This window comes from Myodes glareolus, chromosome 7, assembly GCF_982192425.1.
Source record: "Myodes glareolus chromosome 7, mMyoGla1.1, whole genome shotgun sequence".
In the NCBI taxonomy this organism is placed as follows: domain Eukaryota; kingdom Metazoa; phylum Chordata; class Mammalia; order Rodentia; family Cricetidae; genus Myodes; species Myodes glareolus.
This window is the reverse complement of record NC_142032.1, coordinates 99,338,842-99,362,902: the sequence shown is the minus strand read 5'-3', so window position 1 is coordinate 99,362,902 and position 24,061 is coordinate 99,338,842. Positions and strand designations below refer to the sequence as shown.

The window sequence follows — 24,061 nt, the reverse complement described above, 5'->3', positions numbered from 1 at the left end:
CACATGACTACAGCCGCTCTCCTTGTGGCCTTGGCTGTACACAAAGTCTCAGAAGGGGGGGGGGGGGTGAGAAATGGCCTACATCTACAGGACATGCAGAGATACAGGGCCCAGGAATGAGGAACTGGCAAGTGGCTGAGGATCCCAGGGATTCATTCTTGTTCTCATCTCCTGAAGTGTTACATGAAGACAGGAAGGAGGATGTGTTGACTCCAGGGGAGCTGCAGTGGAAATGACCGAGATACATTGTATACATGTGTGAAATTGTCAAAGACTAAGTAAAAAATATCCTTTAGGGCTTGGAGAGCCGACCTGGAGGTTAAGAGTCCCGTTGATTCTTGTAGGATCTAGGTTTGGTTCCTAGCCCTTACATGATAGCTAACAACCACCTCTAACTCCAGATCCAGGGGACCTAACCCTCTCTTCTGGCCTCCACAGACACTGTATTCATGTAGTACACAGTCATATAAATACAATACCATATTAATAGAATTAAATAAATATTTAAAACAAAACAATTACAAATATTCTTTAAAAATTTCACCACTTGAGTCAAGCAGTCAGATTAAAGGTGACGCACACCTTTAATCCCAGTACTCAGTAGATAGAGGCAAGTGAATCTCTGTGAGTTCAAGGCCAGCCTGGTCTAGTCTACAGAGTGAGTTCCCGGACAGCCAGGACCGTTTCACAAAGAAACCCTGTCTTAAATAAATAAATAAATAAATCACCACTTGTTGTAGAAACTGTGTCCTTTGCCTGTCTGCCCTATTGCTTTTTAGTTCAAAATAGACACCAACACCCCAACCCTTCAGAGACCCAACCCTCAAGAACCTAGCAAAAACACCTTGGCAAACACATTTATTTAGTACAGGGTGGGGTATTGCTGTCTCTGTCAGTGTGTATGGGGTGGCAGGGAGACAACCAGAGGGACTTCCATTATGAAGTAAGAGGTTGTTCTGGCCCCAGGCTGGGGGGGGGCAGAGAGCAGACTGAGGGTGTTAGAGGGGGTGTGTAAATGGGGTAGGGTGAAGCTCTGTACACATCCTTGGGACCAGTCCAGGCCCACCCAGTCACCAAAGCAAGAACCGAATAAATAAAGTGCAACCGTGGGGTTGGGGAGGCAGGGAAGGGCACTGGGCACACCCATGCCCACAGCCCACATTCAGTGCTGCTGGGTCTGGCCCACCTCTTAGCCAGACCCTCTTGTCCAATCACCCCTATGTCTGTCCTTCCATGAGCCGAGCCTTGTGCAGCTACTGGAGGTAGCGATAGGCCTTAAAACAGTGGTTGCCAGCATCAGCCACTACCACGTGGCCATCCGAGGTCAATGCCAAGCCCTGAGGGCCATACAGTGGCTCCGCAGAGGTGTTGATATAGGACAGGAAGGAGCCAGAACTGTCGAATACCTGGGAAAGAAGTAAGAACGGAAGCAGAGCACAGTCAGGCAGAGAAGAGGCTCAGCAGGAAGCTACACTCAGGTCAGCTCTGGGCCCTACTCACCTGGATTCGGCTGTTGCCCCAGTCGGCCACAATGATGTTCCCATTGGAATCCACAGCTACGCCCGTGGGGGCATTGAACTGTCCATTGCCCTCGCCGTGTGAGCCAAATTTGAAGAGGAACTCTCCGTCAGCGTTGTACACCTGGTGGGGGAAGCGGTTAGGGACTGGGGTCCTGACCTCAGGCAGAGGGCAAGGCCATGGAGGGTGGGGGAGCTCCAGGGAGAATTCCCAGATCTGCAGCTTAGCCCATACATTCTTTTCAGGGACCACACACAGTATCCCACTGCCCATCAGACATTTCCCTGGGAAGGCGGCACCTCCCATTTCTCTGTCTCAACACTGCTACCGCCCTGCTGCCATGGCTGCAGTGGCCATACCTGGTTCTTGACTCCACCTTCTCAGCTGGACAGCAAACAAATGAGCATGTCCCTGGCTCTGTCTGTCCCTCATAAACACTGCTATGCTGTGCCAACGATCAGGCTCCCAGCATTTCTCATCCAGATCACGGCCTCTAGCATAGCCCTAGTCATTGGGGCCCTTTTAAGATGAGCAGGGGTTCATCACACCCTATCTGAAATCCCTCAAGCACTCCTCATAGCTTTTAAAAAGGGAGACAGCCTCTTCACAGGGACACAGGCAGCCCCTTCACAGAGACACAGGCGTCATCCTCACCTTGCACCAACATACCTAGTGTGAATTACCCATGGTTTCCAGAGCACATCATAAATGGTACTGACTTCCATGGTCTTTTCCTGTCCTTTTTAAAATAGTGTATCCTGAACCCCAGGTGGTCCTTGAACTCACCACATAGACGAGGATGACCCTGAACTCCTGACCTTTTGCCTTACCTCTAAGTGCTGGGATTACTGGTGTGTATCACTACACCTGACTGCCTCTGCATCCTTTGTCCGGTGTTTCAGGCCTTCCCCTGTTCCTCCCACAGTTCCCTGCATCCATCCCAGAATCTATCACTTCCGATTGTAATTTCCCGATTGTCTTCTCGTCCCTGACAGACTCTAACCAAGAAGACAGGGAATGGGTTTGTTTTACTCAGCACTGAATCCCCAGCTTCTAGCACAGTGCCTGGGACAAAGTCACCATGCCATAAATGTTTATTGGTTCAATGAAGGATTGCAAAGGGGCTTGGGAGAAGGCGGGAAGGGAGGAAGGAGTTTTTTGAAGGGGAAGGGTCACTGGGACAGTGACCATGGAGCGAGGGCACTGACCTTCACTGAATGGTTATGGAAATCCGTTACTACAATCTCATTCTTGTTGTTTACAGCCACAAAGTGGGGCCCTGGAAATAGAAAGCGGGTCTTAATGAATTAAGCTGAGGCACTCAGTCAGAGAAGGGTAGGATGTCTGGGCAGGGCGAGATACCCTGCCTCTGGAGGGTTGGAACTAGATATTAGGAAAGGGGAATTGGAGTCAAGATATAGAAGGGGCCTTTATAGCTAAAGGACCCTGGGAAATTCCGTGGAACTCAAGTATCACAGGTTGGACCTTGGGGTTGTTCTCTCATACCTGCAAAGTGGCGGTCAGTGGCCCCACGGCCTCCAAAACGCCCAACCAGCTTGCCATTGGGCTGGAAGGTGAAGACACAGCAGGATTTGTTGTCCACCACAATGATATGTCCATTTCGGTCCACAGCCACTCCTTTGGGCCCCATGAGGCGGCCAGCTCCAATCTTGGTCTATAGGAAGGGCATACCATAAGGGACTTCATCCTGACTAGTACAACAGAGAGTTAATTCCTGGCCTGGTAGCAAAGCAGAACCTTGAGCTGGTGAAAGAGCATTTTAGGCCCTGACCTAGCGTGGTCAGTGGAGCAGGTCACCAGGGGTTCAGAGCACAGCAACAGCAAGGTTCTCACCTTGAACTTGCCCTCAGGGGAGAAGATGCTGACCCAACGGTTGTCATAGTCTGCCACAATAATGTCTCCATTGGTGTCCACTGCCACACCTGTAGGACGCTGTAGTTGCCCAGGTGAGCGCCCACGCACCCCAAATCGGAACTTGAACTGGCCCTCATTGGAGAAAACCTGGAGTAGAGGAGCAAGGGGGGGAGCAGCGAGGAGGGGAAACACTGTGGGTACAGAGGAAAGGGAGCTGGGTCCTAGTAAGATCCCATTTATTCAGTCATTCCACAAGCACTTGCTGACACCATGCCAGGGGCACAGAGGAACCACGCAAAAGAGACCTTAGAGGACTTACAGTAGGGATATGGAGGGGAGAGTGAGGACACAAGAGGAACCAAGGGACGGTGGGGAAGGTGATATGTGAGCAAACCCCTACAAAGATGCCGGTTATAGCAAGAACTAGCAAGAACAATCTTTGAAAAGTATGGAGTCCAGCTAGCACGAACCCTGCCTGAGGACCTTGCTAGTGCAGATGGAGTAGTGAATAGGAATCACATTTTACCCTGGGTAGAATGAGGAGCCACTGAAAATTTATGACCAGAGAAGTGACAGATCTGCTTTTACAAAAGTATTCTAACTGGAAAGAGTCAGGACTGGAAGGAGGTGTAGCAGGAATCCAGATGAGAAAGAATGATGGTTTGTACCAAGGAAACAGTCGAGAGGGAAGCAGATGGGTTCAAAAAGAATCACAGGAGGAAAACAACAGAACTTCACAGCAGCGTGGAAAAGGGTAGGTACGGAGAGAGTCCAGTTCCCTTCGGTTTATGGGCTGACAAGGGAGCCTTTCTTCTGGACAGAACTTTGTTTTAAGGTTTTTATTTTATGTGTATGAGTATTTATTTGCCTGCACACATCTCTGTAAACCACCAGCGCCAGGTGTCCATGGAGGCCAGGAGAGGGCACTAGATCCCCTGAAATTAGAGTAATAAGACACTTGTGAACTGCCATGTAGTTGCTGAGAATCAAATCCTGGTCCTCTGGAAGAGCAGCAGGTACTCTTAACCGCTGAGCCATCTCTCCAGTGCCCTGGGATGAATCTTTCAATCTCTCCTTCTCCTACTCCTGCGCCTTAGCCTCTCAAGATGCTAAGATCTCTTCATCCTAAAACGTCTCTTTTAATCTTCTTTTCCTCTTAAGCTAATTTGACAGCTCTATCACCCGTTGCGTAATTCTCATACACTCCATTTTGTTACAGCCTCTGGGGAGACAGGATGGATCAGAGCCAAGAAGCTAGCACAGAGAGCCCAGGTTCCATGCCTTAAGCTCGATATTCAGTTCAGCTCCACTCTCCCTTTCACAGGCAGGGCCAACCAGGGAGAAGTCCTCCAGACCCATCCTACCACAGCACATCACGTTCTCCTGACATGACCTTGCAGCAAGCCTGGTCAATTAGTATAGCACTTGGGTTCTGCACTAGTCTTATGGAAAGTCAAAATTGTCAGGAGAAAGGAAGTACCACAGGGTAAGGAATGGACTAAAAGGACCAGCAGTGAGGTAGTCCACCAGCCGTCTCCCACTCTGGCAGCTTCAGTGCAGACTCAACAGTGGGGAGGGTTTCGAAAGCCTCATTTTCCCCACCCTTGCTCACGAACCCCTATCAGAACTGGCCAACTCCTATTTATCTTGAGAGCTCCGAAGTTTCCAGGTCACTTCTTCGGAGTTCCCACTTTCTTCACGTCAGTACATACATGTAAAGTTAGGGCCTACAGTACACATTTTACAGCTTTCTTCTTAACAGCTGTCACCCTGTGGCTGAGGACCTGTGGTCCGCCCCTTCTAAGGACACAAGCCCAGTTAGGAGTTGGTGCTGTATCAGCTTTGTCTGCCGCTGCATTTTCAGTTGTGTAAGGCTTCTGGCATTGAGGATGCATTCAACCAACAAAAGAATCCTCCAGTTCAATCTCAGGCCTAGTCTCAATGAACAGATCCATTTGAATGCCACACAGCAACCTCAAAACTCAATAGGGATAGAAGTGAACTCATTAACTTAAAATGGGGCCTGCTTCTTAATGGGAACGCCACTGACCCTGCCCACCAAGTCTCTCCATTCTCCACCCCAGGCCCTTATCCCACGGCATCTGCTACTCAGTAAAAGTTGTTACACTATTTCCTTCCCAGCACTAGAATTTGCTGGCTCTCATTTTGGCCCCTACACCTCTCTCCTATACCATGGTGACATTAAGTAGATCTCTGACTTCAAGGATCTTAACAGAAAATGACAACAACAAAAAGATAAATCTGGTAAAAATAATGAACCAACCCAGAAAAAAGAAAACTCCCACAGCAATGGGCCGTGGAAGACAGAGAAGAATGTGATCTGCATGCTGCCTGCAGAGAAAGAGAAATGCTTGCACTATGACAATAACACAGTGCCAGTTGTTTACAAATTAAATTGCTTGCTCAAAATCATAAAGCATTTTCTTGTTGTTGGGCATGTGTGTTCTTTCAGTAGGGTGATACCTTGCACTATAAGACAAGCTCACAAGGACCCTCAAGCCTCATGAGCAAAGTAGGGGAGACACATCCTATAGATGTGAGCTCACCCTACATCACTCCTGAGGCGTCCAGAGTAAGAGACGGAAACACTCGGCTTTGGAATCCAAGAACAGGTTTCCAGCAGATATGATATCAGGGTAGACTTGGAATTAAGAGAAGCCAGGACTGTAACAGAGTAGTGGATGTTCGGATGTTCGAAGAGAGGACTATGCCAGGCCTCTCCCACAACCCCTTGCCAGAGGGCCAGCAGCACCAGCTGCTGTGTGTGTGAACAGGGCAGGTGTTCCAAATCTCAACCTCTGTGCTAGAAAGCATGTCTGGCGTAAAGGGAATAAAGAAGAAGGAGGTGGGAGGTGATGCTGAGTAGAATCCCATCATTACCCCAGAACTCCCAAGCACATCTCCCCTCCATCATCTAGGCCGGTCCAAATCCCTTCCTTGTCTTCTCCGGTCCTCTACCCTAAGCAAAACAGTGACCTGTTTTGAGCGGCTGTCTGAGACTGGCTGCAAGGGTTTCCGCGAGGTGGAGTGGAGCGCCAAGGCAGAACTGGACTCGTAACAAGGATGTTCAAGCAGGGTCAGGAAATCTGAAGGTGCAGGTGTTTTAAAGTAAGGATCTTTGCGTTACGGTGTACATTTCTAAGAGCTGAGGTGCACAGTAGCTAATCCCACAGGGTAAACCCAAAATTCCATAGAATCACTTCCCAAACCATTTACAATCTGACCTCGGCCTCTCCAAGTTCCTGATAGCAAGCTTCTTGCAGCCAGGATGGGATGTGAACTACCCGCTCCAGCTCTTTCCCATCCCCTTGCCTTTGTTTATAGTCTATACCTGGACAATGACATTTCTAACAACAGCTAGGTGTTAGGTATACTGCATTACACCATTTAATACTCCCAACAATCCCGAGAAATGCTTTTCCTAATTTTACACTTGAGTTAACTACAGTGCCAAGGGGTCACATGACTTGCTAGTACAGGGAGAGCCAGGATTCCAACTGAGGTGTCTGGTTTCAGAACCCAAGCATTCAATCACTACGCTATGTGCCACATTCACATTCACTGTGCTAGGATCGGGGCTTTCTGCAAGAGATATAAAGGGTAGCCATCTTTCCTGGTTGTAGCATAGAGCTCGCAGTACATCAGAGAGCATGAACATTGAGCATGACTGATGCCTGAATCAGTTGTGTGAGGCACAAGGAAAAGAAAAGCAGGTATAGAACCACTTGAGGTTGTGTGCCACCCTCTAGCTGATGACAACTGGATGGCTGCATTCTTCAGGCAGATAACAAACCCTGGAGCCAGGCTGGTATGCTGGAAGATAGTGGGGAAGGGCAGACCTGCAAGTTAAGTAGACTAGCCAGCAGATGGTTCAAGAAAAGACAGAGAGGAGAAAGGAAGGAGCCAATGGAGGAGCTTACACGGCCTCAGCATGGCCTGGGAAGGAACGGCAACAAAGCACAAGAACCCTGGCTCTGACTGACGGTCCTGGGTGGGCAAGAGGGGCTCAGAGTCATGGCTCTTTAAAGATGGTTCTAGTTGTTGGTTTCATCTTCAGGAGGTGAGCTGAAGGCTGTGGTGTGCAAATCCTCTCTGGGAGCAAAGGAGCTAGGCAAAGAGGCTTACCTGAATGCACTGGTTGTTGCTGTCTGCTACCACTATGCGGCCACTGCTCGCAGCAGACACACCTTGTAAATTAGTGAATTCACCTTTCTCCCTTCCACGGCTGCCTGTGGGCAAGAGGAAGAAGGAAAACACCAATTAACTGAGATCAGTCTGAACCTCTCTTCCCACCTCACTGAGCCCCTGCCTGAGCCAGCCTCCACCATCCTTCCTTAGGCTCCCATCAGGCCCTCCCCCCAACCTTCATTTGGCTCCGTGCTTGGCCTCCCTACCAACACGGAAGACGAGTTCATCCTCAATTGGGTTGTCCTTCCGTTTGCCACCAGTGCTGTACATGGAACTGGGCCTACGCACTGCCTTCTGGCGCACGTGGCTGCCAGGACCACCGGGAGACTTGACCCGGCGCTTCACATCGTCTGGGGAAGGTGGCAGGTCCCCGGGTCGCAGGGCACGCACACGGAAAGGGCTGCCACGAACCGGCTGTCCATAGAGCAGCACTGAGAGGAGCAGGTCACCTTCTGTGCGCGCAGTGTACACCAGCTCATAGGTGCCATTTTTGTGGTCCACCACTGGCACTGCGAGGCATGTGCCGTCAGGCCCAGTGATCTCTGCACACAGCTCTGCGCTGCCTGTGCGCACCAGCCGCCCATCTTTGTCTTTGGTGGTGACGGTGAGTGAAGCAGGCTGGCCCACGAGCGCCTGGCGCAGGCCCTCGCCCGTGGCCACTGTCTCGTGTGCAGTGGCACTGGTAGTGAGCAGTGCACCCAGATTGAGTACCGATCTCCTCAACCCATCGACTTCCAGGACCAGTTCCAGCTGTGCATTCTCATGCGGCCTTTCTGGGAAGGCCTGAGCCGCCAGTGCGGCCAGCCTCTCTCGCATGTGCTTTCTCACCAGCAATACCTCAGGGGCAGAGCCCAGTCTCAGGGCCTGCTCCGCAAAGCTGCAGCTACTGCCAATGTGTTCCTGACCCTGGCGCAGTGTGTCTAACTGTGTCTGCAACACCTGTTGAAGAAGAGGAGATTGAGTGGGAGTGCAGACTGGCCAAAATGGAGCTGCTGTGGTTACTGATGAGCTTGTAGTATCATGGCAGGAAAGAAATACACATAGATGCAGGTGGACAGGGAGGCAGAGGACCACAGCAGTGACGGACCGTGTGGACAGGGAAGCAGAGGACCACAGCAGTGACGGACCGTGTGGACAGGGAGGCAGAGGACCACAGCAGTGATAGACCAGGTGGACAGGGAGGCAGAGGACCACAGCAGTGATAGACCAGGTGGACAGGGAGGCAGAGGACCTCAGCGGTGATAGACCAGGTGGACAGGGAGGCAGAGGACCACAGCAGTGACAGACCAGGTGGACAGGGAGGCAGAGGACCACAGCAGTGATAGACCAGGTGGACAGGGAGGCAGAGGACCACAGTGGTGATGGACCAGGTGGACAATGACAGGCCATGTGGACAGGCAGAACAGGCTGGAGAAAAGGAAACCTTAAATGGACAATGGAGGCAAAAGAGCATCTCATGACAGACTATGGTTGGCAAGGATGACCCGACGCACCTTCTGCTTGGCCCCACAAATGCTCTCCAAGTCGCTGACCAGAGCCTGCTTGCGCTGCTGCAGGGCTTGTTCCAGGTCCTCAAAGGCTGCACTTATCTGGGCCAGGGCCTCTGCCTTGCGCTCCTGCAGCTGTTGGCTGATGCCCCCGACTAAGGCGATAGCTGCGGAGAGCTGCGGCAATCTGCAGAGGTGAGACGTCTCATACCAGGACCGCTGGAGGGCGTCCAGATCAGTCCTTCTCAACACAGTCTCACTATTGCCCTCTGGGAGAACCCCTATTCGACCTTCTAGAGCCTTCTATTCTTGCCCTTCCCAGGCCCTTTCTTTTCCCTCCCCAGAGCCCCTGCCAAGCCCCTGCTCCCCTGAAGATGCCTACCGGCCACGCACAGCCTCAAGCTGGCGCTGCAGGGCTGCCTTGTGCTGCTCTACCACGTCGCGCAGCAGCACGGTGCCGTGCTCCCGGTGCTCCCCTGCGCGGCACTCACCACACATGGCCGTCTCACAAGCCTCACAGTAAAACTCCATCGTCTGGCGGGACAAGGGCTCCTATGAGGAACAGCCAGACACTACACTTCTTTGTCCCCCCCCTTCGGCCCTCTTTACCCCTGTCAACACCCCACCCACGGCCACCCTACCCTTATCACCTCTCCTTCTCCTCCCACCCCAAATCCTGGCCTCACTGGGCCTCGCTTGGGCCCACCTTGCCTTCATGGTTGGGGCAGGAGAGAGGGCGGCCAGCCACTGCGCTGAGGGGGTGGGGGTCTTCAGGGTCGTGGGCCCCATCAGGTGCCTGCTGCATGGCCTCCATCAGGCTGCTGATGAAGAAGTTGTTCTGCAGGGCTGAGACACCCTGTTCTGGGAGGATGGAAGTCTGCCGGCACACTGGACAGGACAGTGTCAGACTCTGAGCAGGGATATAGTTCTGGAGGCATCTGGGCAAGGAGAAGGGAGAGTCAAAGTGGTGGGGGGAACACAAGCACCCTCAGAGGTGCCTAACCCTTTTCACACAGATGTGCCATTAATATTTCATTTTGAAACTTTTGTGTGGAGCGTACATACATACACAGAGGCCTCATTGGCATGCAAGTGTTAAAAGGCCCCTGAGAACGAAGCAGAAATACATTCGTGGTCTATCTAAGAAAAGACAAGTCTGCATTCCTCCACTTGAACAAACACAGGCTCACCTTTCACAGGTGTTTACCAAGTCTCCTCAAGAAAATATGTAACAAGCCCTCCTCCTGCTTCTCCTGCCCTCCTAACTCATTAAACATTTACTGACTGCTTATTCTTGCCAAATTTGTGCCAAGCTCTGGGGATAAAAAATAAAATGCAGTACCAGCTTTTAAAATAGTTCTAGTCTTCAGAGGGAAAACACACAGAGAATTAGAGTTTAAAGAGTAAGGACGTTGGTCCTTGAGTTACTGTGCCTTGGTTCAATTCCCTGGCCAGGGACCCAATCCACTGTGTGACCCTAACAAGTTACTTTCACAAGCCAAGGTCTCTTCCCTTATAAGATGGAGACAGTATGGAATTCAATTGCATGAGGATTAAATGTAAAAGGCCCGATTTCATGTCAGGAGGATTAAATGTAAAGTGTCTGGCCCACTAAAGCACAATGCATAAAGGGCATAGTAGATGTGGTCATGAGGAAATGCGTGTGGCTCAGGTGGGTGGCGAGGAGGCCAGAAGAGGCTTCAGAGGTGATGGGAAGGAAATATGTGGAGAAATAATTGTTAGGCCAAGCAGAGAAAGGTGGAAGGAGAGGGAGGAGTGTACATAAAGTATGTTAGCATGAAGGGGACAGCAAGGAATCAGAAGAGAAGGTGGAGGAGCCTGGCAGTGGACCCCAGCAGCAGCAGCTACAGAGGCAGCGGCTGTGGGAGCAGCAGCGGTAGCAGCGGCAGCAGCAGTAGCTACATGACGCCAGAAGGACATAGTGCTGGGTGCTACGCTTTGTACTTTGTACGAGAAGAAGCGCATGAAGGGTAAATGGTCAGAGTAATCAAGCTAATGGATTGGAGCATTGGAGCCTGGTTTTAGATGTAAAGCAGCCCTGTGCTTAACCAACAGACTCACACTATTCCAGGGAGGAGGAGAGATAGACCTGGATTCAGGCTATGGGTGAGAACATACTGAAGAACCATGGCCAGGTGTGTCAGCACATGCCTGTCGTTCCATCACTATGGAGACTGAGTAAGAGGCCTGGCTCAATTTCAAGGCCAGCCTGGGCTATGTAATGAGGCCCAGCAGGGGTGGTGGTAGAGTAAATTTAGGGAATAAGAGAAAAACAAAAAGAAGGGGGAAGCCAGCAATGATGAGTAGGTATGAGGAGTGAGGGAGACCATTCTTAATTGGCTTCTGGCCTCCTAGCCTAGGCATCCAAGAGAACGATGGTGACATAAATCACAAAAAGAAACACAGAGAACAGCACTGAGGGGGGGCAGGAGACAGAGACAGGGGACATCAACATTCAGACGGCCTCAGCAGCCAAGAGAGAGGATGAGATCAGAGAAGATGTGGACAGTGGTCGGGGAGAGAACCCGGGACAGAGAACTCAGCAAGGATGAACATGCGGGAGAAGAGTGTCGGGGCAGCAAGGAGCGCACAGAAGGAGGGAATGAGTCACTAGGGTGGGAAGTGCCCACTGCACTTGGCAAACATGAGGAGACTTCTCTGGGAAGGTAACACCGATGGCAACAGCAGCGGGAGAAAAGTCTGAGTGATACCAGTTGGAGAGTGGCGGGGAGGCTGGGTATTGAGCGGGAAGGGGCTTGAAGAACTCGCTGGTGCTGCAGGGGACAAGAAAATAGCTTCTCTGTGCTAATAAGGGGTAGGTTTTACCATTTACCCAACCTAGCACTGAGCCACACCACAGTCCCACTTATTTTCAAGCTGAAGTTCGCAGTAGAGAATGGGCGATGGGGGAGGCTAGGAAGCCAGGAGAGGGACGCGCTGGGCCTAAAGGGGAGGCATGGACCCCGTCTTTTGATGGAGGGAAGGAACACAAGAAGAGCAGCTTTAGAGGAGCATGGGTCAGAGTCAGAATAAGGGTGTCTAACTTGCCTGAGGCAGGATCAACCACAGAGTGAAAAAGGGAGGAGTGAGGGATGGTGGTGGCCGGGATTAGTCACCAGAGGGAGGGAGAGGACAAAGACTACTAGAGACAGACACCAGACTGAAGGCAACTGTGCTTGGAGATCATGAATCTATGGAAGGAAGATACCCACGGTGCAAATGTCCTGTACCTTAGGCTCTTCCCATACTTTGGTTCTTAATTAAAATGTGACAACATTGTGTCCAGAATGATTTTAAGTGCTTTACAAATACTAACTGGTTTCTCTGTGACCTACTTCTCCTTAAGATCCCTCCCAGTAGAGTGGTTTTTGTTTCATGCTCCACATTCCTTAGGGCCAGACGGTGGGGCTGAGCCCTCCATCTTCCCATCTAGAATATTTAATGTGTCTGCAGCTCTTCTGAAGCTTCTCTTCTGCCTATACCACACCATCTTGCTACTGCGTCCACTGACCTTCGAGCTGTTTCTCCATTTATCGAAGTTCTTTTCCTAACCCAGCTCTTCTGTCATACCCTCCCGCCCCCTCACATTCTGGCATCTTCCTCAGTGGCTCTGACATCTACCGGATGACCCTCCTCCAGCATGGTTTCTTCATGCTTAGTGTCTTACCACCAAGAACCTTTCCTTCCCTCCACCTCATCTGTCCATTCCCTGCTCCCTCCCACTGCCACCCACATCTCATCAACTGTCACTTCATGGACTCTGAAATCTGTCCCAGTCTGTCCCTGCTGGCTCTCATCCCTCTCTCCTAGCTGTTTCCACAATGCACCTTGTAAGTGATGGACAACTCCCTCCTGTTTGTCAAACATCCTTGGATTGCCTTAATTTCCAAACGGTTTTGTTTCTTCCCTTGGTTCTTTAATATTTATTCTTCATACAACTAGTGAACCTTAAATTTTTTAAACATATATGCAGAGGGCCTATATGCTACATTTATAGATCTCACTAGTTGTAGGAGAGGAGATGCCTAGTCTCACTGCAACTTGATCTACCACGGCTGGCTGTCAGCCACAGAAGGGAGACTCACCGTATCTGAAAAGGAACAGAGGAGGAGAGAATGGGAGGTGAGGTAGAATGAAGAACTGGAAGGAGAGGCAGGGAAGGGAAACTTTTGTTGGGAAATAAAAAACAAAAAATAAATAAAAACAATCAAATTTTAAAAATCTAATTAAGTCAGACATGATGTCACACACCTGTAATCACAACACTCGGGAGACTGAGACAAGAGGCTCACCTGTACCACACCAGCCTGGGTACAAGAGACTTTGATTCCACCTCCTCCTCTCCTGCCTCACTCATCAGCACACACTGGCTTCTTTTCTGCTTTTCTACTCTGTTTACATCCTTTTTGGTTACTTTTTATTCTTTCCCTTTGAGACAGTCTCACTACATAGTCCCTCTAGCCTCCAAGGTGATGGAAATTAAAGTGTATTCCATCACACCCAGATCCGTTGCTTCCTCAGCCAGCACCCTTCTCTCCTTACATCCTTCAGTTATTTATATGCTGCGGAGTCTTGGCTATGTACTTAATAACTTAATGGCTCAAGCTTAGTTTCCTTATCTCTAAAATGGGAACAATGTATCTCTTGGAGCTGGGAGGATGTTTCAGTGGGTAACAGCACTTGTGCAAGCAATGAAGGCTTGAGTTTGAATCTCCAACACCCGCACAAAAAGTCAGGTATAGCTGATGTTCCTAGAACTCCAGCGTTGCAGGGTGGAGGCAGCAGATTCCAGAAGCCCACTGATCAACCAACCTAACCAAACAATGAGCTTCCAGCTCAGTGAAAGATCCTGTTTCAAGACAGTAAGGCAGACAACAATACAGAAAGACACTTGGGAATCTTCCTCTGGTCTCTACATGAATGTATGTGGACTTACACAGCTGAAAAAGGAACCCACTCATACAGCACTCACGAACAAGTGAAAAAATATCTTAAGTAAATCAATACATGTAAATCAAGTAGAAAGTCCATGGCCAACTGTAAACAGTCACTGATTTCCCCCAAGAATGCTCAGTAATCTGGGCATAGAACCAAGTGCAGAGGCATCCAGTTACAGCACTAAAATTCTATGGCATGGCCTTAGAAAAGGACAAAGGTGTGAGGGAAGTGGGCTAGGAACAGTTAGATGATCAGCTGTAGAGCCAAAGATGGAGAGAAAAGAGAGGGAAGCCTGGGCCGAAGTGGTACATGGGAGGAGAGGGAGGAGGTTAGGCTTTCGACTGAGTCAAAGGTGGCACAGCAGTAGCAGGTGACAGGAGCTAGAGGAGGAAGACTGGAAGGTCACAGAAGTACTAGTCTGTCATCTGTCACCTGGGAACTTGCACTGATGGTGAGGGAGGGACTGTTATTCAGACGGCAGATGATGTCCAGGGCAGCATTAGGAACCGAGACATAAGTGGGTAGTGGGGGTCCCAGGATGATGGGAGAATTTGAGTGGGCAGGAAGGCTGAGATCTTTGCTCACTGATAAATGGAGATGATGGTAAAGCTGGAATCTTGAAGAGCAGGGTTGCCAGGAAAGCAGGATCAGATTTAGAAGAAACAGGGGATAGAAGGAAGGTTTGGAGAGACTCTGTCGAGAAGACCCGGGGACTAGGTCATCTAAGATATAGCCATGAGCTATGAGGCCAGACAGATGTTGCCAAAAATACAATGTGATCATGAAGAAAACCACACAAAGGCCTTGAGTGGCGATCAGGAAAGACAAATTTCCCAATGGACGTACCGAGTCCACCTCCCTATCCAGTTTCATCCCAGGCCACTTCTAATCACTCACTCTGTTCCAGCTACACAGGGCTTCTCACAGGCCCCTCATCCAGCACGTTCCCCAGGCTACATGGCCTTGTTGAGCTTTCCATTCTGCGTAGTCTGCTCTTAAATTCCCTTTACCTGCCTAACTCCTGTTCATCTCTGGATGCAAAGGACCACTGTGGGTCTAACAATCCAGCTCTATGATTATTTGATTGCTACCTCTCTCACTTTACTACAGACCCTTTAAGCATGAAGATCGTGTCTATAGGGATGGGTATGGTGGTGCATGCCTTCAGTCTCAGGCACTTGGGAGGCAGAGGCAGGTGGATGTCTGTGAGTTCAAGGCCAACCTGCTCTATATAGTGAATTTCATGCTATCAAGGGTTATACAGTGAGATCTTGTCTCAATAAATAAATAAAACAAAATCCTGTCTGTAGTTCTGCTCCTCGGTGAGTACTCAATGACTCATATAGGGTCTGACACATAGTAGTTACTCAGCAAAGAAATATTAGCAGAATGAAAACACAATCAATGGAAGCCTAGAAGCTGGGAAGGGCTGCCTTTCACTTAGTGCCTCAGAAGAGGAAGGGAAGAACACACCTAACTTCATATTTCCACCCTTCCATCAGTCACAAACTATACTGGCTCCAGTGCTGGTCTATAAGATTTCTCCTCTGGCTGCTCTGTGATCCGGTAACACTCTGGCCCAGTATTCAGAGTTCCTGGTTCTCTCATTGCTTATTGCAAGCAAATCCTTATCTCCTGCACGATGGGACGCACTTGTCCTTCCCTCCCACGTGTGCCCATTCCCTTTATTTATAACACGCTTTTCCCTCGGGGGATAAGAGGCCCTGCAGGGTCCTTGTCCCTCTCTGGTAGCTCCCCTCACCTTTCACAGAAGGTATGTAGACAAGGCAGAACTTTGGGGCACCGGTACCGATCCAGGCAGATACTGCACACCAGAAACTGCTTGTCCATTGGCTGTACCTCCGGGCCAGGACTGTCCTCCCTCTTTGCCATGGTGACCACAGATGGCTCCTGCCACTCACACCAGCCTGTGTACAGAGAAATAGTCAACAGCAGGGAGGCCAGCATTCCCTCTCCCCACCCGATCTCCTGCAGAGAAATGTGCCCCTTTCTTCCTTGCCAGGGACAGGACAAGGTGGTGGCTGGAAGATCAGGGTGAAGCGCACAGGCTGAGTGACTCCTGAGCATGGCATTATTTCAGAGCGCAGATTTAGGGTTACACTGTATTTTGAAGCCCCTCTTTTACCATCTTGGTGATTCTGGATCGTTCTTCAAACCTCAGTTTCTAATTCTAAAAGTCTGAGAGGGTACAAGTCACAGTACAGGAATAGCTTATTCACCGACACCCCAACTCTTTTCTGCTCAGCACCTCCAACCAGTCTCCAAGAATCACTTCAGGTAGCCCCTCTCCTGGGGTTGCACTCTTTGCCACACCAATCAGTATTGAGACTGATCCCCAAGCATTCCTTTCTGCCAAACCCAAGCTGTTGCTCCCATCTCACGCAGACCTGGACTCTCTACTGGAATGCAGTAACTGTGCCATCCCATCCACCACCCCTTCTAACCACTGTGACTTTTCTGAACAGAGATTTGACCCCACCATTGCTCGTTTTAAATTCCTTCAATGGTTCTCCACTGTCCAGAGGATACAGCCTTTAAACTGGGCCAAAAGGCTGAACAATACCTTGTCCATACCTCCCACTCAATCTCTGGCCTCACAGTCTATGATCTCTCATAATGGTTTCCAGTCCTAGAAAACTCCATGTTCTCTTTGTTTCTGTAGTTACACATTCTGCCCCTTCTGCCTGAGGTACTCTCATGCCCTTGCCTGGTTTTCATGTAAATGTCACTTCCTTTAGGAAGGTCCGTTGGGACTTCCCACAGTCTGGGTTGGGTGCTACCTGTCCCTCAAGTCCCTGTATTTCCTCCACCCTAGACCTTACCCCATCCTACGACTCTGTTACTTCTCTGCTCCCTTCATATGCAGTATTCTTGAAAGCAGGCATACTATGTTACCTCTCCATTTCAAGGGCTTAGCAAGGAGTCTGGTTAAGAATGATCTATCTTTACTGGATCTGATGATTAATTTGAAATATTTATTTACTAAATGCCTACTGTGCAGAGACACTGGAAATGTCTGAGCAAAGGCGGGGAAGTGATAGCGGATTAAAAAGTATTATAAGTAGCTGGGTTAGAGGCTTTAATCCCAGCACTTGGGAGGCAGAGGCAGGTAGGTCCCTGTGAGTTTGAGGCCATAATGAGTTCCAGGACAGTCAGAGCTATGTAGAGAGATCATGTCTCAAAAACAAATAATAAGAAGAAAGTATTATAAGTAACAAGTAAATACATAATTGGCCAAAGGTAGCAAGGAGTACTATGAAGAAAAATGTGAGGAGGAAATAAGCTCTTTACTGAGTGATCACAAAGGGCTCTGCAAGCAGAGAAGTGGGGGGTACTGGTAGGAACGATGCGGTATTGGTAGAAACATTTCTCCGGGGAGAGGCCTGAAGCAAAAGGAAATGCACATTCTTGGGAGAAGGCTCGTACTTAAATGGACTATGTGCTTAAAGCAAAGTGAATAACAACAAGAACACTGAATACTACTTTATCCTAAGACAGGCAAAGGGATGAAGCAATTTACAAATAAATGAAAACAAACCAAGACACTCTTTTGGTATGATGACAATTGCAGAGAAATGGAAGCCAGAATGGGGTGAGGAGGGCTAGTAAGGAAGTTACCCCAGTTCTTCAGGTAGCACAGTGTTACAGAGCTAAAGGCAGAAAGGCTGAATGAGGACAGTGTCATGCTCTAGATGCCAGAGGAAAGAGGGGCATTGATAACAACTCCCCTGTTTCTCAGAGGAGTGAATTCAAGACCACGAAAGACAGAAACGGCTAATAAGGGGCTGTCGGGGTCATGCTGGTCCAGGTGCGCTAAGTTTGAACTATATACATGATGTCCAGGTGGAGCCATTAAGGAAGAAGCAAAATACAGGAGCTCAGTCTGGGCTTGTTATTGATTTGGAATCATTGGCATATTAATGACCCTTAAAGCAATGACTGGATGATAGAGCACTTTGGGACAGAAAGTGGAGAGTGATGGGGGGTGAAATCGGTTAAAGACTAGACGTGCTCACTATGGTTGGCTGATGGAGTGGTTAGGGCAGAAACCAGGCCAGAGTGATGCGCGACTGTGTGAAGTTAACAGAGCAGATGTAGATAATCCATGACAGGAACACCCCGGAAGAAGCTGAAAAATAGGCAGTGAGTAGGACCAGATCACCGCTGCTATGCCCAGCCGGATGCACCACAGGCATCTTAAAGGCAATAGAAGAATGACAGCCCAGAGTGCTCTCCAGGTTTGGGGACAGTAAGAGGGCTAAAGTGCATTTGTCCTGAGTGGATTTGCTGCTGGGTGTGGGAAGGCAAGGAAGGACTTGCCTGAGAAAATTCTCTCCTGATGTGAGTACTGGCATTTGGGGGACACCATAAGACGGAGGGCAGCTAGACGACAGAAGAGGGGGGGCTGAAGACAGACTCAAGCTTGAAACTGTAAGTGGGAAGGCCTGCTGAGCCTGGCTGGGGCAGCTGGACATTAGGCTCCACCCCTCTCTAAACCCAGGGGATCTTCCAGCCTGTCACAGAGGCGGGAATTGGGCTACATCCAGGGACCAACAGCTCCTCCCTCTCTTCCCCTTCCTGTTTCAGCTTTCCACTCAGATTCACAGGACATCACTTCTGCTGTGGCCATACCCCAGCTTCGATCTAGGGTTCGCTAGATTGACTCATTGATTTCCTGGGGTCTTCCTGCTCCTGGGTCACCGTTCTGTTCTAGACAGAGTCCAACAGGCTCAGACTCAAGTGGACTATCTATCACCGTAGACACTTGGAGGACCCTGGACACAAAGCTAGGTTGTATCCTCCTTCGTGGGTGTCTTTGTGCCGTATCCCACCCATATCCTTTCTGGCTCAATCCTAAAGGCACTTCATCCCCATTCAGAATTCACTGGACACCTCTGCAGGGATACGAAGGTAAATGAACACAGCTGAGCTTTCATGGATCCCACAATCAAATAAACAGATTTCTGCAATGCAGTGTGGTGATGAACGTGATAGGGGAACGTGACTGCTCGAAGCACAAAGTTCCCTAGGCACAGATAGGCCCAGAGGAATGGAGACTGAGGATGGGCAAGCTATAGAGCACGTGGTGCCTTCTGTCTCTGGGAGCTGCATTATCCACTGTGGCAGGAGAGGGCTAACACATGAGCTAAGCAGGGTCCACACCACACAATGCTTTGTTGCCCTTATTAAGGACTTTAGACTTTACCCCCTTCCCTGCTAGGGGATTAAGGCTTTATCCAAAGTGCAAAGGAAAAGTTTGGTGGTGGAGGGAGGGGGAGGTTAAGCCCAGAATGACAAAAGTAGATTCTTTGAATGCCATGTGGAAAATACAGGGGTCAAGAGTGAAGTTTAAGAGGCTGACTTAAAGATGGTAGCTGCCAGGGGAGGCTGGACTAGTTTGCACAGGGAGAAACCAGTAGAATCTGGTAACTAGTTGGTGCTAAATGAAGAGTCGGGGTAGGAGAAAGGATTAGAAATGGTTGCTAGTTTTCTAGCTTGGACACTAGAAGACTTTGGATGACAAGGTGCCAAGTCCAGTGCTTAACACAATGACTCAAGTGGAGCAGTCCGGCTGTCAGTTGGAAAGTAGGAAAGAGAAGACATGGGTTTAGATTTCTTTGGTGTAGGGATATTCCTGAAGCCACAAGGAAGTGGATGACACCAGAGCAGAGTGAGAAAGGAGAGCCTACAACTTAGCCCCTGTGCACGCCAACATTTAACATAAAGGCTTAGAATATAAAATCTGCAAAGAAGAGTGGGAAGGAATCAGAGACAGGAATGTCAGAGGAGGCAAGCTGTCTGGAGGCAAAGGGAGAAGAGGCCTCGCCATCAAAGCAGTGATCCTCACTGTGAAGCATCAGAGGCCCCATCAGTTAAAACCCCCAAAGATGCTGCTCTAGCTTCAAGTAGTGTACTTTCTGGGAGATGGAGCAGTCAGATGCCAAGAGCCAAGGAGCTGATGGTGAACAAAGACAGCTAGTGCTGAATAAATGGGATCCTTGACATATAGGGGAAAATAGGTTCCAAAGCTTTTCAGGTTCTCCAAATTCTCAAACATTCAGTCTCCCCCATGACACTCTTCTCCAATCATACTAGGTTCCCAGTGCACAGGACTTCCACAGCTGTGAACTGGAGGTGAGCACAGACATTGCTGAGGTGTGTATGGGTGGAGGGAACTGGCTAGGCTCACTTGCTAAAATGATTCACTCCTACTCACTAGCCTTTAGGTGTATTTGACCATTTGAGGCTCAGAAAAATAACAAATGTCTGTAGGCTGTAGCCTCTGGGCTTTCTCCAAAGGAAAGGTAACAACAATGGATGAGGAAAAGCCCTTAAACCTGAGCAACCCTTTCCTTCCCAGGAAAGGAAAGCGATGAAATTCACATCACTAACCCCCACCCCCACCCCAATGCCTGTTGGAGTAGGTCCATAGATCATTCAATCAAATAAATGTCCCTGGACACATTCTAGAGACACAAAGTTAGGTCAAGTGGCTCCCTACCTTTCTCCTGTGGGAAACTGACATGTAGATACATGATGACCATGTGATAAGAGCCATGATATTGACAAGTTCAAACTGCTAGGGCAGGAAGTATCTAGCTTGGTGGAGAATAAAAGGCTTCCAGAGGAAGGGGTGCTTGAGCTGGACCTTGCGGGACAAACATGAGTTTGATAGGTGCCTTGGGAAAACTGAATAAAAGAACGGAAATATGAAACATTTACAAACAGAATAAGAGTGTAAGAGGGTAAGCCTCAAACGGGCAGCACCTAAACCACATGACTTTATGACCCACTGGTCTAAATACCCCACTCATTGCACTGGCTGCTCCCACTGCCCATTCCTTGTGGGGTTTTGACTCAGGGTCTCTTCTCTGTTTATGTAATCTCATTATTTCCTACAACCTGAATTTGCATGAGGGTCTAACCCTAAAGCCTTGTTCTGAAAGACTCCCAGACCTGTATATCTCATTGCATTTTTGGACATCTCAGCCTGGATGACTAACAGAAATAGTCCAAAAGGAACTGATTTCCTCCAGACCTTGTCTTCCTGCTGTGCTTCTCCTTTTCATAACAGGCACCACCATCCACCACGCCACATCAGTCAGGACCCTAGGAATCTCAACTCTGATGCAAAAATGTCCTCAAGTTTAAAAAGTGGAAAGATGTATCATTGGGGCTGGGGTCCCCATGACCCTACACTTGTGCAACATATGTAACAATAACCAAAGAAAAGGAGGCTATCAATTTGAGAGGAGGGTATGGGAGGGGTAGGAAGGAGGGTCACTAGGAGGGAGGAAAAGGATGGGAAAAAGTGATGGAATTCGATTTTAATCAATTTTTCTTTTTTCTTTTTTTCTTTTTTTAGTTTCTCAAGACAGGATTTCTCTGTGTAGTCCTGGTTGTCCTTGAATTTTCACTGTAGACCAGGTTGGCCTCGAAATCAGAGATCTGCCTGCCTCTGCCTCCCAAGTACTGGGATTAAAGGCATGTGTGCCACCGCCGTTTTTTAAGGTCATGAAATTTAGGATCTAGTCCTGTCACTAACTTCATTACACAAGGTAAGTCTAAGCAACTTCCTACCCCAGACCCATATTTGTAAAATGGGAGGGAGAGGGTTTTCTTGTTCTCAAAATCTGAGATTCCAGAGGCTCCCTTTCAAATTAAAGACTCTTACAGACTGCAATGTGCCCACAGATAAATCCCATCTCAAACTAGCTTGATGATTTGATTGCTAATTTCCATCACAAAGCTAAGCATGTTAGAGCATGCTCACAGGCTGCCCCTCCCCTTGCTTTCCAAAATAAATGTTGTCTGAGTTTAAGTCACCCATGGCATCAACTCTCTGCACTCTTCTTTCTGTACTGCAATCGTGTTTTCTGGACACAGGCGCTACTATCTTAACTATGGTCCTTTTACCTCAAGTTCTATTAGCAGAAATGCCACTGTCTCCTAAGCAGCTGGGTCGGTAACTACCATATAGAAAGTCCTCAATAAACGCTGGTGACAGGAGTTATGTTTAAGCGCTGCAGGTTCCTTTCAGCAAAGAGAAGCAAAATCAAAAGCAGTAACAAGACAAAGGAACAAAGTTCCAAGGAGAGAGACCTCCATTTAGCATAAGGTAGCTTTCCCACAGCATGAGACAGTAGGTGCTCTCTCACTAGAGGCTTCCAAGCCAAGAGAGGTAGGGCACCTGTCAGGCCTGCAGCTCCCATTCGCATTCTGCAGCAAACGAGAGCCCTGCTTAGGAGACAGGCACCGATGTGCTGCCCAGTATGGCTGGAGGGACCTGTAAAGATAACCACTGCACCCACCCTGAAATTTCGGATTCATCTCCCCTCTGGGGCAAGTCCTGGTTTTTGTTTGTTTGTTTGTGGTCCATACTGGACTCCCACACCAGGAACATGCACAGGGCCTGCTTTTAGTCATATTGACCTCCCTGGGGTGCAGCCTGCCCTTCCAATCTGCAACCATCTGTTCCCTGCAGGTTTGCGACCCAGGTTCTGAAACCAAGTCAAGGAGGAAGGTGGTGGGAACTAGGGAGGGGCTCGGAGTCCTCCAGGCGGAGCCCAGGCTGAGGGAGAACTAGAGGGGTCCTTTCCTACAAGAAACAGCCTCTGCAGGAAGCTTCCTGTCCAGCAAACAGTGCCCGCAGCGGAGGAAGGATGTCCTCCATCCTGACTGGTGGGCTTCTTGGAGCCCACGGAGGACGGAAAAGGGAGCAGGGGTGGAGGCGTCTGTACTAGGGAGAAAGGAACCCTTCGGTCAAGCGGGGCCACAAGATTCCAGAGTGCAAATCAGCAACCCCACCCACCACACACCACCATCGGCCGCAGCATTCGGTACCCTCCGCCAACACACACAGGCTCCCAAAACCCGCGCTCCTAAAAGGAACCATCACCCATCCACCCGCGCCTCCCCCCACCGCACAGCCCGCAAACATGGACCTCACGTGAGCAGCCACAGCCCAAAGAATCCCCCCACTGCTCTCACAGACACGGACACGCCTCACGTGGACAGAGACTGGAACAGCTTTTGAAAAGCATCCGCGCCCCCACCCACAGACGCTCCGATAGACACACCGCCGCTAGCACCCGGACCCGGACCCCGACACACAGGGGAACCAAACGCACCCTGGGGGCCCGCGCGGCGCACTCACGGCGTGGGAGCAGGATGGGAGGGCAAGGCCGGGACTGCAGCCACTCGGAGCGGCCCGCGGCGCTGCCCCCGCTGCCAGCGCCCGTCCGCCCGTCCCTGCCCGCGGCGCCGCCCCACGTCCCGCGCCTCCGCCTGTCCCCGCGCCGGCGCCGCCGCCGGACCCGTCGCACAGGCCGGAGGGAGGGGCCGGGGCGGGGCTGCGGACCGGCCGGGGGAGGGGGCGACTCAGGAGCTGAAGGCCCGCCCCAGCCACGCCCCCATCTCACAGACCACGCCCATCATCCCCTCCGCCGGGCGGCTCACGGCACTACCTCCGCGGTGCCACTAGAAGCTGGCGAGCTGATCCCGGATCTAAGACCTAAGATCCGGGATCCTCGCCCGCTGCCTCCGGCTTCCGAGGCCTCAGGGCATGTAGATGGGTTCAGGGAGTGGCACTTGGTGCCGTCAAGGAAAAGCAGCTAGAACCAGCTGAATTCAGCCTCCGAGACCCCGTCCCAGCTGCTTTTGATAGCACCTTCTCCGGCTTTCCTGGGGGCTCCTGTGAAATCTGCTAGTTTGGTTTCCGCTGGGTAAGAGGGAGGGGGACCACCTGTACCTCGGTCTAGAACTCTGGGAGAAGGGTTTGCGGGCTAACTGGGAGGTTTCATTCGGTTCTAGGTGCCTCAGGAGCCCCCTCGTGAGGAAATTTGGTTTAGACCGTTCCACGACTCACCAAAGACCCAGAGCAATTCTCAAAATCATTGCATTATGAAAAAAAACGGCCTTGGTAGACTACAATAAAAACTGTACATTAACAGGGACTGAGTGTTTATTACGTGCCAGACAGACCTAATCAC

At 50.0% G+C, this 24,061-nt stretch overlaps 1 protein-coding gene and 1 long non-coding RNA gene across 6 annotated transcripts; one reads left to right on the top strand and one right to left on the bottom strand.

Annotated features, from left to right (window-relative positions):
• Window positions 1-843: 843 nt before the first annotated feature.
• On the bottom strand, window positions 844-23,375 carry Trim3 (tripartite motif containing 3). Of its 5 annotated transcripts, none has more exons than XM_048427664.3 (12): window positions 23,227-23,375; window positions 15,811-15,976; window positions 9,796-10,027; window positions 9,472-9,641; window positions 9,096-9,276; window positions 7,809-8,541; window positions 7,540-7,643; window positions 3,373-3,540; window positions 3,025-3,193; window positions 2,727-2,797; window positions 1,501-1,641; window positions 844-1,406 (listed from the first exon to the last, which is right to left on the bottom strand). In XM_048427664.3, the coding sequence occupies exons 2-12, from the start codon at window positions 15,939-15,941 to the stop codon at window positions 1,254-1,256; spliced, it is 2,253 nt and encodes a 750-aa protein (XP_048283621.2). In that variant the 5' UTR covers window positions 15,942-15,976; window positions 23,227-23,375; the 3' UTR covers window positions 844-1,253. The 5 variants fall into 5 exon arrangements, with proteins under 5 accessions (XP_048283621.2, XP_048283620.2, XP_048283618.2 ...); XM_048427663.3 differs by having other exon boundaries at window positions 23,201-23,356; XM_048427661.3 differs by lacking the exon at window positions 23,227-23,375 and adding an exon at window positions 20,572-20,717.
• A 134-nt stretch (window positions 23,376-23,509) lies between these two features.
• LOC125395906 (uncharacterized) lies at window positions 23,510-24,025 on the top strand. Its single transcript, XR_007230679.3, has 2 exons — window positions 23,510-23,794; window positions 23,883-24,025. It is a non-coding gene; the product is annotated as an uncharacterized LOC125395906 (long non-coding RNA).
• Window positions 24,026-24,061: the final 36 nt, after the last annotated feature.